At 43.9% G+C, this 15,391-nt stretch overlaps 1 protein-coding gene across 3 annotated transcripts in view; it reads right to left on the bottom strand.

Moving 5' to 3' along the window:
* AASDH (aminoadipate-semialdehyde dehydrogenase) overlaps positions 1–15,391 on the bottom strand; it is an 853,386-nt gene that overhangs the window by 806,855 nt on the left and 31,140 nt on the right. For 2 of the 3 annotated variants that reach the window (XM_069631618.1, XM_069631617.1), the window contains exon 2: positions 3,778–4,028. In XM_069631618.1, the coding sequence (XP_069487719.1) occupies positions 3,778–4,007 (230 nt within the window). In that variant the 5' untranslated portion in view covers positions 4,008–4,028. The remainder of the gene's footprint in view (positions 1–3,777; positions 4,029–15,391) is intronic. The other variant, XM_069631619.1, reaches the window with a different exon arrangement.

Below are 15,391 nucleotides of genomic sequence, written 5' to 3'. Positions count from 1 at the left end.
TTGCTGATGTGTTTCCCAGTACTGGGTCCTCAGCCCTTAGGGTCTTCTGTCAGAGGAGAAGCTACCGGACACTCGACCCCTCTGGCGTCCGGTCCTGGCAAAAACACGTCCGGGGAATATTCTCCTGATGGAGGATTGGGCCTTCTCCAGGGCGTAGTATGTCCCTACGAATTGGCTCATCTCCTTGGCGAAGGCTTCTCCAAATAGCATTCCTTTTGCATTCTCCCCAGCTTCGTAAGAGGATAGGTCGCTTAATTTGCTGTCTATCTTTAATAGCACTCCGCGCATCCTTTCAGACGAAAGTGCGCAGTTCGCGTTCCCCAGTAGGCAGACTGCCCGTTACAACCAGTTGGCTAGCACCTGGGGGTCTACTGGGGTGCCTGTATCCATGGGCCTTTTGGCTAAGTTCATAATCTTTGTGAGGGGCCCAGAGAGGTCCAAAAGCTTATCCCGACAGCTCTGCCATGCTCTGTCCACCCCTTTTCTTATATCCTTGGCAGATTTTGTTACAAATGTGACCATCTTAGGGTCGAGATCTGGGGTGTCCGTTACCTTACCCAGCAACTCAAGCCTGGGGCATTCCGCTCTCATTTTTTACCTGATCTCTCGGTCGAGAGGTTTTCTTATGTTGAGGGTCATGTACTAGGCCACTCTGGGTGAAGGCACCCAATCTGTAGATTTAGGATGTCTTATTGCTTCGGGATCGAAAACATATTTCCCAAACCTTCCTCGTCTGGGATTTGTTCTATCACCTCGGGCTGTTGCGGGGGTATATCCTCATCCCCGCTTTCCTCATCTGGTGTGTATCCGGCATCCTCTTCTTCCCCCACATTGTACACCCCTGGGGTCGGGGGGGGGGGGTGGAGAGCATGGCACTGTTGCCCTTTTTAGGACAGCTTCCTTTAGTCTACTCACTGGGTCAACTGGCTCTTGGGGCATCAAACTTACCCCTTCAGGTTGGCTCAGGGGCATCAGAGTCTCTGCTCTGCCGAGCCTTTTTACTGCCCTTCTGATCAACCCCAGGGTTGGGGTGTCTTGCTGAGGTACCCTCGCAGGGGCTGAGCGCCCTCTTCTTCTTAGATCTCCCATGGATGGCCTTTTGCTTATTTAGCATGGCCTCTAGCTGGTCCAACCTCTGGGCAAGAGGGATCTCCCAGGAGCATTTTAAAGCTTTGGGAGAGATCTTGGTATACTTGTATGGGCTCTTCTGCCCATTCCTCAGAGCTCCATTCAGCAGAGGTGGACCTTGATCCTCTGGGCTCTGAATACTGTGCCATATCTATATAGGCTGGCACCTCAGCTTGTTTTCTTTATGTATGTATATCTTTTTTTTTGCCCAGGTATAGAAATGCCACTAGCCCACACAACCTCCAAAAACAATGATTTCCCTTTTTTATGCAAATTTAGAGGTATTAAATGAATCCGCTCACGCCACGCTACACCATTCTGCTCTGAAAGTAGTAGAATAACTGTTGACCGCGGCGCGCGGTGGCTGCTGGGGTGTCCTTGTACGCCGCTCGGCTCCCGCTGGGTCCTAAAGACTGAGCGGGAAGCCGTACGCCGAGCGTACTCGGCTTGAGGAGGCGGGGCCTGGAGCCTAACGCAAGTGCGTTCACTCACGGCTCCGGGTCCTACTATAATATGAAGCTAAAGCAGGACGCGAGAGAACGCCGAACGAATAGAGAGAATGTTCTGTATGGCTTACTCAGAACCTTATATGAGGTAATATTTAAATACTGCTCAATGCTATTCTATTACAAATACAGACGCGTGTGCTATTCACCAAATAAAATGCTTATGTTTGTGCATTTTGTTAACGCGAAAGCGTTAGAATGACAAGGTAAAGAAATTTGAGAAAGGTACTTAGCTCAGAAAACAGCAACAAAGAAAGGAGGAGTAGAGAGGCATCCAGGGTCATCTTATACGTACAGGTTGGCCCAGACTGGCTAAGGAGTGTGAGGCTGGACTACAGGGGCCCAAAGAACTGTGGGCATTGGTAGTTCAGAAACATTTATGGATTTTTCAAACTGTGTTACCATTATATTGTTTTCTACACTTCCAGGAGGTCCTGGAGAGAAACAAAATGTTACAAAGTTAAAAAAAAATAAAACAAATTAAAATAATTATATATCTGAAGTTTGCTTTAAATTGCTGTGGGAACAGTAATAAAAGAGTTAAGCATAATGCTTGCCTCAGTCTTGCCATAGTCTTGGACATTTTTACTCCCTAAAAAAACAGTTTCCACCCAACTTTAAAAAGATATGGTGTAAAATACTCCCACTTCCAAATCATATCTGGAGCACTGATGGGTAGAGTCATGTTGTTTAAAATTCAGACTATCATGTTGGTTATGTGTTACTGTACCACTCATATGTGGGTCTTGCTGGTGAATGCACCAGGGAAGAAAGCACAGTCCACAGACTACTATGGAAACATACAATATCACAAATCATACTAAATACCAAATATCCAACATTATAGGATGAAGGGTTCGGACTACCTGATGCTCATAAAGCACAACTTGGGTGCCCAACCAACAACCACCGATTACTAGTTTTACAGAGAAAGGTCGAACATTTCCTGGACAACGGAAAGAAAGTGATGAATGTAAGATAGGGGACCACTGCAGGTTCTTTACCGGAATCCCATCCAGGTTGATAACATACCTGCTATGTAGTCAATGTCACAAATTTGGAAGGTGGTAATTACAGACTTGCAAATGTGACATCAGGGGGACAGGAGTAGTCAAAGATGAGATCTAATCTTGACATAGACCACTGAAAGCAATTAGGGACTACATGGGCAAGATATCTTTAGGTATATGCAACCAAAAAATGCCCTACACACAGATTGTAATCCTCTCCAATCTACCTGCACACTCTGCTTTAGAGTCCAACATAGTAGTAAATGGCATACAATCAAAACCAATCTTATGTCTTCATAAGGCAATACTGAAATGTACGGATAACCGGATAACTGTTAGACACATTCCAGCATGGGAGGTGGATGTAGGGAGGCTGATCGAGAAAGATCAGATTGGGGTTCTGATGGCATCCTCCAAGAGGAAGGAATCTCCAGCCAATTCCCCTTGATGTCACTGAAGATCATCCACACAATATACTAGTCCAAGTATCTCCTACACAAAGCTGGACACCATCCATGTCTGCTGCACACAGAACATTGACACCTTCTTACAACTGGGCAAGCCCTAAAATTCAGGTTTTATAAGGAAATCTTTGTGGGACTGAGATGAATGAACTTGTTGACCCCGCCTCAAAATAATTGTACTACAAAACTAGGGGGGTTTGGAATTTGGGGCATATGAATTTAGTGGCCGTGGCAGATACAATGACCACGTAGTGTGCTTCTGCTAATGCCATTTTTCATACAAGGAAGGAGGACATGGAAAGATGCAAATTTAGAACTACCGCTTTACAGGGTGAGAGGCTTTCTGCAGAACAGAAATTTGATATAATTTGTTTTAATAATATGACCATGGCCTTGGATAGTATATAGCTACTAATTATAAAAGTTGTTGCCTGATTGTTTGGATAAGCTTACTGCCATCATTTTCATCATCAGAGTGATGATGTTTTGTAGTGTATTACTGTACAATGTTTTTGTGGCATTTTGAGAATTTGAAAATACAAGGAAATTTGCGGTACACAAGTGTGATTTAGAAATCAATGGGAAAATGCCAATGCATATATATGCCAATACATATTTTAAAAGCATCTAAGAAAACCACAACATTAAGAAATGTTACTCAAATATTACCCTAAAATCCATGATGGCAGGTTTATTCCATGATTGCAGTAGAGGCCTATTTCACAATTCTCTGCAGGATCACAGTGCTTTCGTAGGAAATGTGCAAGTTCTTCAGCAAATTGAACTACCTCATTGTAAGTGTACGAGTGCGGATCATGGATATTGCAGTCATCAAAACACACTGCTCTTCTATTAGCATAAAGTGCAGCCGCTTTTTGCACTAGCTCATGGAGTGTCATCGCCACTGGCTTTTCAATCACCTGCACGAGGAAAAAAAATAAACAACCATTTATACTGTGACTAAAAAGGAATTGATCATATTGTTCTCCAAAACAAGTTAACCAAGTATTATGCTTAAAACGTACTATACATCACGTTACAAATTTGTCTTGCCTGAGCGCCCTTTGTTCACATCCGGAGCCCATGAAGATACACAGTATGTTATGTTATTGTGATTTGTACCGCGCACCACTCCCATTTTCATGGTCTCCCGGCGCCCTGCTGGATTTGAAAGGAAGTGGGTTGGGATGGGTTGTTAGCAGGATTGAGAGGGAAAAGCACTAGAGAGCTTTGATATGCTGGTGGTAGCTTCAGTTCCGAGAAAGCAGTCACTGTGTGCTGGTTTGTTTGTGGCGTTTGGTGCGTGGATGTATATGGGTGGTTTATGTGCATCTTGGGTGTTGTGGAGAGTCAGAAGATTTCTTGTAGTTTGCAGTGCTTCCGTTTTTTGTGGGAGAGGTATGTGCCTAGTTTCTTCAGTGTTGGGCTGTGGGTATGCAGAGCATTAGAGAATTTTTAGTAGGGTTAGTTGGCGGTCGTCAGAAGAGAGAGGACCTGTTGTCAGTCAGCTGCTGTGCGTGGCATGACAAGTGCATCCTGCTGAAAGCTCTGGGCACTGTTACTGCAGCTGCTGTTTTGTAGGAGCGAGTGGCGCTGTCCAAGCTGCGATGGGATTTCTGAACGATGCTTTTAAAAGCATGTGTTGTTTCATGCTGCTTGGTACACTGTCGGCAGCGACTGCATTTTAGGTAAGAAAGTGTAGTAGATTTCCAAAGGCACAGATCATGCTAGTTAATTTGGCTTTCGCTGCAGACATAATATTATGCTCTCATTTCTGGGACATTTGGATACCTTGCATTATTTCTGGGTGTTCCACTTTTCATATTACTCTTTAAAAAAGTGGCTCCTATAACTTGACAGTAGCCCAGATGGGGGCAGTAGAGTGGACTGACCTCTTAAGTACAACTCTAATTTTTTATGTCATTTATAGGTCTCCAAGCACATGCCAGCATACACAGTCTTTCTCTCTTGCTACCTTACTTGGGTTAGTGAGAAATAATCGAATACAACAGAGGACTGGCCATTAACCTTGTCAGGCAAATATCAACTAGTTAAGCATCAAAACCAGTAGGGCTGGTACCTTTGGTATTCAGGGCTTTGGCAGACGCCTCACACTCTTTCCTTACCAGGCGATGTTCTGTCCAAATAGGATAGTCGACTGTGCTTTTCACCTTCCCTAATATCATCAGACATGACACTTGTACATAGCTCTTGACAAGTTATTCTCTGCATATCGATTGTGCGCACATAAACTGGACCTGGTAGGGGCAATTCTATGAGGGCTTAAACTGGACCTGCGGAATGCCAGTCTACCCCCCCCCCCAAATGAACACCCCAAATGACTCTCCCGATAGGCCACAAGCGAAACCGAGGGATATAGACAATCTGGTCAGCGAGCTGGCTATGTGTATGTATTTTCTTGGTTTGTCGCCATAAAATATCAAATATGCCCGATCACTTCTTTTGGGGAACGGAAGTGAACAAGTCTTTCATTTGCACCCCTTCTTTGAATTTTCAAATGCACTTCAGTTTACATTTGTCAATCACCCTATATGTGCGCCATTAATTAGGCAGTCTTGTGAAGCGCATTATTTGTATTTGTATTTGTATTTTGTTTATTTGTATAGCGCACAAGGCCCGAGGGCAACCGGGCGCATTATTTAGTTACAGTCATCTTACATAGCAGTATTTACATTTCGAATATACAAAATATACATGTGACATAATCAAAGGTATACAATTTACAATATACAAGTGACATAATCGAAGGTATACAATTTACAGGATAGGGCAGAATGCAATGGCAGAGACATTTAAATAGCCTGTGGTGTCATAGAATATTGTTACAGTCAATAGTCATCCTTAGTCGAGGGTGGATAGCCAAGCTTTGGCATTACGCTTGAAGGCAGTGAAGGAAGGTTCAGCTCTGAGTGGGTTGGGTAGTGTGTTCCACAGCTTGGCTGCTAGGACAGGGAAACTGCGATCTCCAGATATTTGGAGGTTGAACCGTGGGATGACAAGGCAATTAGTGTGTGCGCTTCTGAGAGGTCTCGCAGCTGAGTGCGAGGTGAACCTGTTGGAAAGGTAGCTGGGGGCTAGGTTAGCGATACTTTTATGTGTGAGTGCCAAGGCTTTAAGAGAGAATCTTTGGGTAACTGAGAGCCAGCGAAGGCTCCGTCTGTATGTTGCAATATGTGCAGTTCTAGGAATGTTCAGGGCCGCTCTAATAGCGTTGTTTTGGACGATTTGAGGTTTTCTGATATTGCATTGGTTAGTGCCCAGATAGAGGGCATTGCAGTAATCGATTTTGTAGAGGACCATAGTCCTGGATAGATTTGTGCAATTGGCAGGAGACAGGAAAGGGCGGCAAGCTGTGATAAGCTTATGATGTTTGCATAACACGTTTTTGGCAAAATACAAGTACCAACATCAACTAAGCAAAGGATTAACTCAGTCATTGTGTAGCACAACACAGTAAACTCCATAATTGTACAAGCACTAACAAACCGGCTCGGGCCAGCGTATAAGGCAATAGGCCCATGGACGAACCAAAAAAGCAAAATGCTAGTGTGGGCAAGATTTTTGGTCAAAGTGGGCCACTTTTCTGGCAAATATGGGCCAGTTTGATGAGTTTCTTCACTACGTGGCTAATATTTTAGACCAGTGTTGCTGAATAAATATTCTTTAAAAAGCACAATTTGAATCAGACTTTATAAAAAAAAAACTCCCCCTTAGGTACTATTCAAACAGTGTCACAAAAGAAGTGAATAGCCATTTGCAACAGTGGGTCACTTTTTCATTGGTGCCCGAGACAATTTTATGGCCCAGTACGACCCTGCTGACAAATGCACTAGGTCTGGCTTTGCAAATAAAGATGATACTCTTTACTTGTTCTGTGTTGGCTTTACTGTCTATATTTACAAAGCCATACACATTGGTTTTGGCAATGCTTGTTTATTTACCCCCTACCCATATGCAAGAAAACACCAATGGGCTACAACCAAAGAGGGTTCTCAATCGATATCCTAAACCTAGCTCAGGTCAAATGTATATTTTCTTTCAATTTAACATTATTGCAGCTGCTTTTTAACTGTGGAAGGAACTGCATGTGATTTAAATGCAACTTCTATGCAATGTTAGGTGGCTGAATGTACACACTGCCTGCCAAATCATTGTGGTCCACTTGCATTACACTTGTGCATCATCGGCTCTGAATATCTGGGCACTAGACTGTAAGCGGAAGGTACACAGATCATATTCTGCATCCCTTTCAAGAACTAAAGTCCATAACTGAAAATTTCAGTGGGGCGCCCCCAATCTTTTTAAGCTCCCAAATAGGTCCAGATGAAGCATCAGCTCACTCAATCACCCAGGAACGCCCAACATAACCATCGCACCGGAGCATCTTCAGACTACCTACAGTTTTCTAGATTATAAATGCATCCCAAGAAGTGCCGTATAACATCATGCAGTTCACATTCATGCTGCTGAAACTTAAGCTTTGTGCAGGGGGGGGCAGTGCTTTGTTCTCTTTACTGCTGCCCACGTGATTTGACAGGCCCACCTGCAGCTTTCAATTTAGATGCAGAGGCCTGAGTTGCCTCTAATACTATGTTGAATCATACTATTCTACTGGATGTTCCTGCCTAGTTTGCTGTAGGATACTGACCCAGATGAGCCCTAATCCGTCTATAGTCAATCGCAGATCAACAGGCTTCTGTTGAGAAGTTTGAAGGGTGACCTGAAATTAGTTGCCCCTGGATGCTCTAGCAACAACTGTGGCCCCTTCATTCATGTTTGAGACCACTGGATCTGCTTTTCAGCTACCTCCTTTAACCACATAAGTTAGTTACTGCAGGATCTTACCCAGAACAGCTTTTTCTGATCAGTCAATCATTGGCAAGAACTTATTAAAACAAAAATAACGTGGGCTATTGTATCCTCTACAACATTTCACCTACTTGCTGTATTTTACAATCTCTATCCTCCAGCTACAAAAAGACATTTAAAATAACATTCAACAATGGCCCTTTGTCCTGCCACAGGACTTCCGGACTGTAGTGCATACCCTTGTGGTCTCGCACATCAACAGGGGAAATGCACTCCTGACAGGGCTCCCAGCTGTTCACTTGTCTCCCCTAAAGCAGCCCACCACACTGCAGCACGTCTTATTACAGGAGCATGGAAATTTGACTGAATTACCCCCAACCTATGCAAACTGCATTGACTTCCACTCCAGGCCAGGATAGTGTTCAAGACTGCATGGATCATCTGCAAAGCAGTTGCGAGTATCACAGCAGCGTACATGGCGACTAAGCTCCACATACCTGGTGGCACATGCTCCTCGCGCAGCAAATTGGCCAACCGGCTTGAACCACAACTTGTCCGCATAGCGAGGCCCCACAAACAATCCTTCTCTTGTCATGCACCCACCCTCTGGAACCCGATGCCAGTGTCGGCTCGGAATGCCCCCACAATTCTTCAATTTCTCAACTCTCTCAAAACATGGCTCTTTCAATGACACCTGACCATGGACCAATTCCAATGGCCGCACATACCGCCGGACAGACCTCACAGTACTAAAGTACTGTGCTACTGTTAAAAGATGGCTGCCCAAATGCTGGCTAAACACACTCTGTACAACTATCCACTGCTCTCGAGCTAGGTACACACTTTAAACAATAGAAGACAATTAAAAAAGGAGATTAAGTTCATATCTGCCAGCCCAAATTTCACAATAAAAATACACTGTTCAGCCCTTTCCAACTGAGTGCTTTAGAAAGGCTAAAACAAGTAATAGTGCAGCTTCAGATATTAATGTTATTATTGTCAGATTTGCAATCTTGATCATTGCAGAGACACCACTTCACTCAAAGAGATAGTTACTGAGGAAAAGCAGCTAATCGCCTATTATTAAAAAGGCCATCTTACCTTGTAAAATGCTTTCAATAAATATTTAACGTTATAATATGAAGAAGGCATGGGAGTGTGCACCACAAACATGCTTGCCTATCGTTCCACTCATAATTTTACATGTAATGTAAGAGTGGGACGCTCAAAGATGCAACAGTGTAAAATTGGAGAGCTGCAGATTATTGTGATGTTATCCAAAAACAACCTATAACATCAGCATGCACCCACAACAAAGTCACTCATATTTTAAAACAATTACCCAAGTATAAGATCTCTTCCTGCTGATTCGGATGTTAAATTGAATACAAAGCATTGCACCTCATAAGAAACAGAGGATCCCACCACACACATATAACCCTAAATTTACCTATGGCCTTTGTGTACTTTACCTAACTTAAATAATTGTCTAACCGAAAGTCCTAATAGCAAGTCACAAAATGTGCACTTACCACCAGCCATATGTGAGTGATTGTTAAGTACCTGGTCACGTCAGTGCTGGGCTGCGGACCTGGATTGATGTTCCTGCCAACGGCAAGCAGACTTGTTCCTTCCCAGACGGTCCATATTTTCTGAGAGTGGCAAATGTGGAGCTGGGAACATGGAATGGGTTCCTGGCAACAAACTCCCTACACCACGATGTGGCTCCCCAAATGTATGTGATGTAGCTAGTGTGCCGAACTGTTCCAATTTGTGAAAATAAGCCTACACTATCAACGTGCTAGTCGCTTTTGACCCCTCTTGCAGAATTGGTGTGTGACTACTGTAAAGGTGGAGAAGGAGGAGACTGACACAGGTGGCATAGTGGTTACTATAAACGTTTATTGTTTAAGAAAATAAAGAGAAATCAACTTTCCCTAACTCTAAGAGGGGTTTTCTTGCCTCAACTAAAAGACTAACAGCTCGGTCAGAATGTCTGTTTAATCAATAGTCCACCGTTCTTTGTCAAAAACACTACTTCTGTCCCTTACACTCAATACTAATCTAAAGATAAGGGAGGTCTTCTTGGTCCCGAAGAATGACTCTTCTTCTGGACTGGGGGTAGAAGTGCGTTTCCAAGTATTTACTTCTTCCTGGGGAAATGGCTCCCTTTCCCAGGTCAAAACACAAAAGAAAGTTCAAGTAATTCTCCTTGTTAGATACACTGCCTATCTAACAGTTTGTATCAGAAAAGCCTTGACATTTGCTTAGAGGACGACTCCCTTCTCCTAGTATCCAACAGTTCAATACAACCATGGGAATGATTCCCTTCCCGTTGTTTTGGTTACCAGGAGAATGAGTCCCACAATTCCAGATCACCAAGGGGATTGACTCCATTCCCCAGGTCCCTCTCTCCCTTTAGATTCACAGTTCACTACCCCCAGGGGGAATGACTACCTTCCCCTGGCCCATGTCTCATTTCATTTTTAAATATGTTTATTAATTTTCAAGTCAAGGTGAAATACACAGTTATTAATGCATACGGTGAAGCTACAATCACTGCATAGTCACCAACATACATGTTATGAGAACAAATTTACCGTAACTGTCAATACATATACCAGGCTCATACATCATTGAAGCGTGAGTCAGAAGTATTAATTCAGAGACAATATTGCATTGAGAAAGCCCTAGGGCCACCAGCCAGGGGAGGGCTAGCCAACAGAGTACAAAGTACAGAGAATCACAAGGGACCTTGGTCATGTAAAGGCTATAAAGGATGGTTACAGCAGATCTTTCATCGCGGTTTAGCGTCAGATGGGTGAAACATGGTGACAACCAAAGATTTCCAGTCTTCGAAAGTTCGAGCAAGGGCATCATCCTGTGCCAGTAAAGACAAGGCCCATGCTCTTGTTTCTGCTTTGCACCAGGTTTCAAAGTCAAGGAGCCAGAATTTATATTGGGGGCCTTTTGGTACCTTCCAGGACATGGCTATTTGCCGTTATGCATGCCTGGTCCATGAAATTGGTGACATGTTTAGATTTACTTTGCTTAGGATAAGCACCCAGTAGGCATTTCAGTGGACTCCATGAATATCTAAAGACACCGCCCGCCCTGCAAACCTGCTCAATCATCTTGTTGAGTGTAACTCGCCCATAGGCCTCACTGCGCTGGAACCAAGAAAGGCTACAGCAAGAGAGTAGTTAATACACAAAGAAGGAAACGGTCAGTGGGCAGGATGCAGTAGGCCAGTCATTGTAATCATTAGAATAAAAAAAAAAGAATAACATTTCAATACCTATTTAAACCCCTAAAAAAGAAAGTGTGTTGCGGAGAGAAACTGGCAAAGAGTTCCAAAGAATTGGGAGCCTGCACGGGGAAACATTGACCACCAAAGTTTTAAAGTTTAAATCGAGAGAGGTGGATCTGAGAAAGGTCCGTAGATCTAAGAGAATGAAAGGCTGTGACTTTGGAAAATCGATTGGGGAGATAACTAGGAGCTTTTTTCTGGCATTTGTGTGTCAATGTGAAACTCTTATAGGAAATGCGGTGATGTACGGGTAACCAATGAAGGTTTCGCCTGGATTGGGTTACATGGTTGCGCAGACCCAGGTTACAAATAGTCCTGACTGCATTATTTTGTATAACCTGGAGACTGTGAATATTCTTTTCAGAGACTCTTGCTAACAAACCATTCATAATCAAGACGACAGTTGATTAATGCCGCTGCTAATGAGGCAAGGTGCTCAGTAGAAAAATAGGGCTTAATTTGTCTCAACAAGCTATATGTGTAGGATCAGGAAGACCTCATATAAGCAACTTGTTGATTCATTGTAAGGCTAGAGTCCAGAACAACACCCATTATTTTAACATGGGTGCTAACTGGAATAAGATTATTAGAAATACTAAAATGAGAGCACTGGGCATCAAGTCTTTTTATTCTCTAAAATGAGCCAACGATCATAAGCTCAGTTTTATCACAGTTCAAAGCCAGTGAATTCTGTGTCGTCCATCTTTTTATCATGTCAAATAAACTAGTGACAGACAGGAGGTCAGTATGATAATCATCATCAATTTCTAGGACCAGCTGCGTATTGTTCGCATAATTAGTGTAAACAATGCCAGCAGCATCAAGCATGTCAAACAGCGGACGGGTATAGATGTTAAATAGAGTAGGTGAAAGAAATGTGCCTTGTGGTACGCATAATTAGTGTAAACAATGCCAGCAGCATCAAGCATGTCAAAAAGCGAACAGGTATAGATGTTAAATAGAGCAGGTGAAAGACATGCGCCTTGTGGTACACCGGAGATAGGTAATTCCTGTGCAGCCTTGAAGTTCCCAATGGTCACGCATGCTGTTCTTGGGCCAATAAAATGAGGAAAACCAGGTAATGGCAGACTCAGAACAATTGACTAAATCTCTTAACCTCTGTAAAAGAAGGAGATGATACACCAAGTCGAATGCAGCCGACAAATCCAACAGAATCAGGAGAGCAAGCTTACCACTCTCAATTATTTCACCGAGTTTGGTATGAAGGTAAATCAGAGCGGTTTCCGTGCCATACTCTGTTCGAAATGCCGATTGATGAAGACTGAGCAGTTCATGATGTTCAATATGATTCTGAAGCTGCAAATATGCGGCCATGTCCAGGATTTTAAGGATTTGTCTATCTTTTTCACATACAGGGATATAGGGATGTAGGGTGTAATCAGGATTCCCTAATCGCTCCTGTGCTAGGGCCCATTCCTGTAGAAGTTCTGTCCTACATGTGGATCCCTTGGCGAATTTGCCCTCAATATGCATCACCCCTGTTTCTGAGTTGGTTACTTCGCAGCTCAGATCTAATCGCGTGGGTGGTGGTGTAAGGGAGGCATGGTATCACAAGGATGACACTGACACAAAGGATACAATTTGTAAAACGTTTAATGAAGTTTCAATGGGGTTGGAGAAACTCCTACTTTGCCCAATAGCTAAAATGGGAATAATCTCGACCCTCAAATGATAAATAAAACAGTCCTAGTTGAGGCCATCAATTCAGAAGGCCTATATTAACAAAACCCGATGCCTGCCCTAGATCTTGTACAAAAAGTGTTAAAGGAGAATATGTATGCAAAGGAAAGTCAGTGTTCAAATATAAAGAATAAATGTGGATGAGTCAGCTCTCCTCCCCACGTTGGACTGCAAGGAGTAAGGCGGTTCCTGTAGGCAAGATGACATACTCTGGCTCAGGCTCTTAACATAAAGGCAGTTCAAGACGTGGATCAAGGCCTGCCTAGCCTTCCACGGTAAAGTCTCACTTTCCAATTTCCAAAACATAGCTCACAAAGAAAGTGCATGTTGGTCCCCCTCCGTTGGGCTCAGACCTCTTAAAGCAAAAGTGAACTTCACATCGGTCTCCCTCAATCGGGTTCAGATCTTTCACAGCAAAATAAAACACTTGCAGCAGTTCCCTTCCCGAAGCTTAATTCACCTCCTCCAGGGGTTGCCCTTCCACTAACTTATTACACCTTTGTTCTCCCTCAGTCGAGCTCAGACCGTTTCCTGATGTCGAAGACTTTCGAATGCGAGTGGCTTTTTTCTACAGACCTCTGCAGGACCACTTCGACTTTACAGCTTCCAATTGACACTCCTATGTTATTTGCCCCAGTGCTTCCTGGTCTGGGTAGTTCACTGTATTATGCACCAACGTTCACCTTTTTACTCTCCCCTTTTCTCGGGGTCAAATTCAATCACCTCGCTTTAACAATCCATTCACTTTATTGCTACAAACGTTTCACCTTTCACAGAGACTTTTGAGTGGGCTACTTCCTTTCGCTGCACCACTCCATTACTCAGTATTGCTGACTTTACAGCCATCGTTACATCAAGGTTCATTCACAGGTCTGCCTTTCTTTGCATCTCATCCACATGCGTGCAGCCTTCAACCGTGCAATATAATGTTGCCACTTCAATCTTTCTTTAGCACATACCGCTCGCACATCGCTTGCCAACTCACCGGCCGTGCGCGTTTCTTTCTGGTCTTTACTGTTTACGAGTCAAGGTCAGTACCACACGCTTAACCTTGCCTCCCCAACTCGGTCGTTCACCCGGGAGGGTCGCTGGCGTCTGTGAGGAATTCATTGTGGCAACAGTAAAGACAGACATGAGTGATCTCAGTTCAAGGGTATTTATTAAACTGTATGCAGGTTGGAAAAACGCCTAATCTAAACCTAAATCTAAGATGGGAGCAAGCGTCGAACATGAAATGAAAATAAGTCGGTCCTAGTGGCGTTGTGTCAAGCAAAAAGGGCCTATACTAGGAAACCTATTGTCAAACCTAACAACCAATTCTAAAAGGGTGTGGGATGGTTTTCAAGAAAAGAAAGAAGTGTCCACAAATAATATGTCAGGATGCAGAAGCTTGGATCTCCCTTCCCCATGTTTTGAACATAGGTTAAGATGGGATCCTGGAGCACTGCACACACTTGAGCTTTCTCCAGCACGAGTCGACAGTTCAACTTGCAGCTATCAGGACCGTCGATGGCCAAGTCTCGTTTCTCTTGAAAACTCTTGCCTTCGAGGGCCTGATGTAACAGCAAAACAAAAGTTCCTTCAACAAAATGAAAGATGTTTCCTGGTTTTACTTTGGGTGAGGAATTTTCACCCCTGGTCCCCCCTCTTCCGGGCGCTGACCCCTAGTTTCTTTCAGCCTCCCTTCACTGGGCACACTATGGCTTTTCCTTGGTTCACAAATATTAATGTCTTTTTAAACAGTTCCAGTGGACATCTCTCTGTCGGGTTTACTCTTGCCAACTCGACTTTCTTAAACGTTTGCAGGATTCACTTGCCTGGCTTTCCCCATGTTCGAAGATCAAAGGCTTTCGACTGTACGGGATTTTGCTTGACCTCCTGTATGACCTATCTTGGCGGCTCTCCTACGGCCTTCTGTAGTTTTCATTCACACAGGGATTGACCAGAGTCTCGAGTTAGCACCCATGTGGTGCTGGTTCCCTTTGCAGCTGGTCTCCCCCCAACACTTTACAGTTCTTTTGAACTTAGTTCATTTTGCCACTTTGCATCTTTCATCCACCACAGCCTGCCTCTTATTGGGTCTCCCCTCGACTCACCGGTTGTGATGAACCGCTCGGCTTTCTTCGTAACTGGAGTCAAGGTCGGTACCACGGTAGCAGGAGTCTCCCTCGCTCCCGCTTATCAACATCGACACGCTCCGTGTATAGTTGACATCTGTTGCAGCACGCTTGGGCTATTGTCCTTGGTCATACGATTCCCTCAGTCGAGGTTTCACGGGTTCACATCAGAAAGGAGCAAGGTTGTTTCTCTAGCCTCTCAATAGTTGCCGCCTTTCTCCTCCTCTTGGATCGTCGTGCGATCTGCCTTGCTCGTACTGTGCTCTCTTGCTCCACCTTTTATACCTGTGGGAAAGGGAAAGGGCTGTCAGGTGTGTGTGATTCG

Source organism: Ambystoma mexicanum, chromosome 6q (genome assembly GCF_040938575.1).
Source record: "Ambystoma mexicanum isolate Mex_15411 chromosome 6q, UKY_AmexF1_1, whole genome shotgun sequence".
Taxonomy (NCBI): domain Eukaryota; kingdom Metazoa; phylum Chordata; class Amphibia; order Caudata; family Ambystomatidae; genus Ambystoma; species Ambystoma mexicanum.
This window is presented reverse-complemented; position numbering and strand designations above follow the sequence as displayed.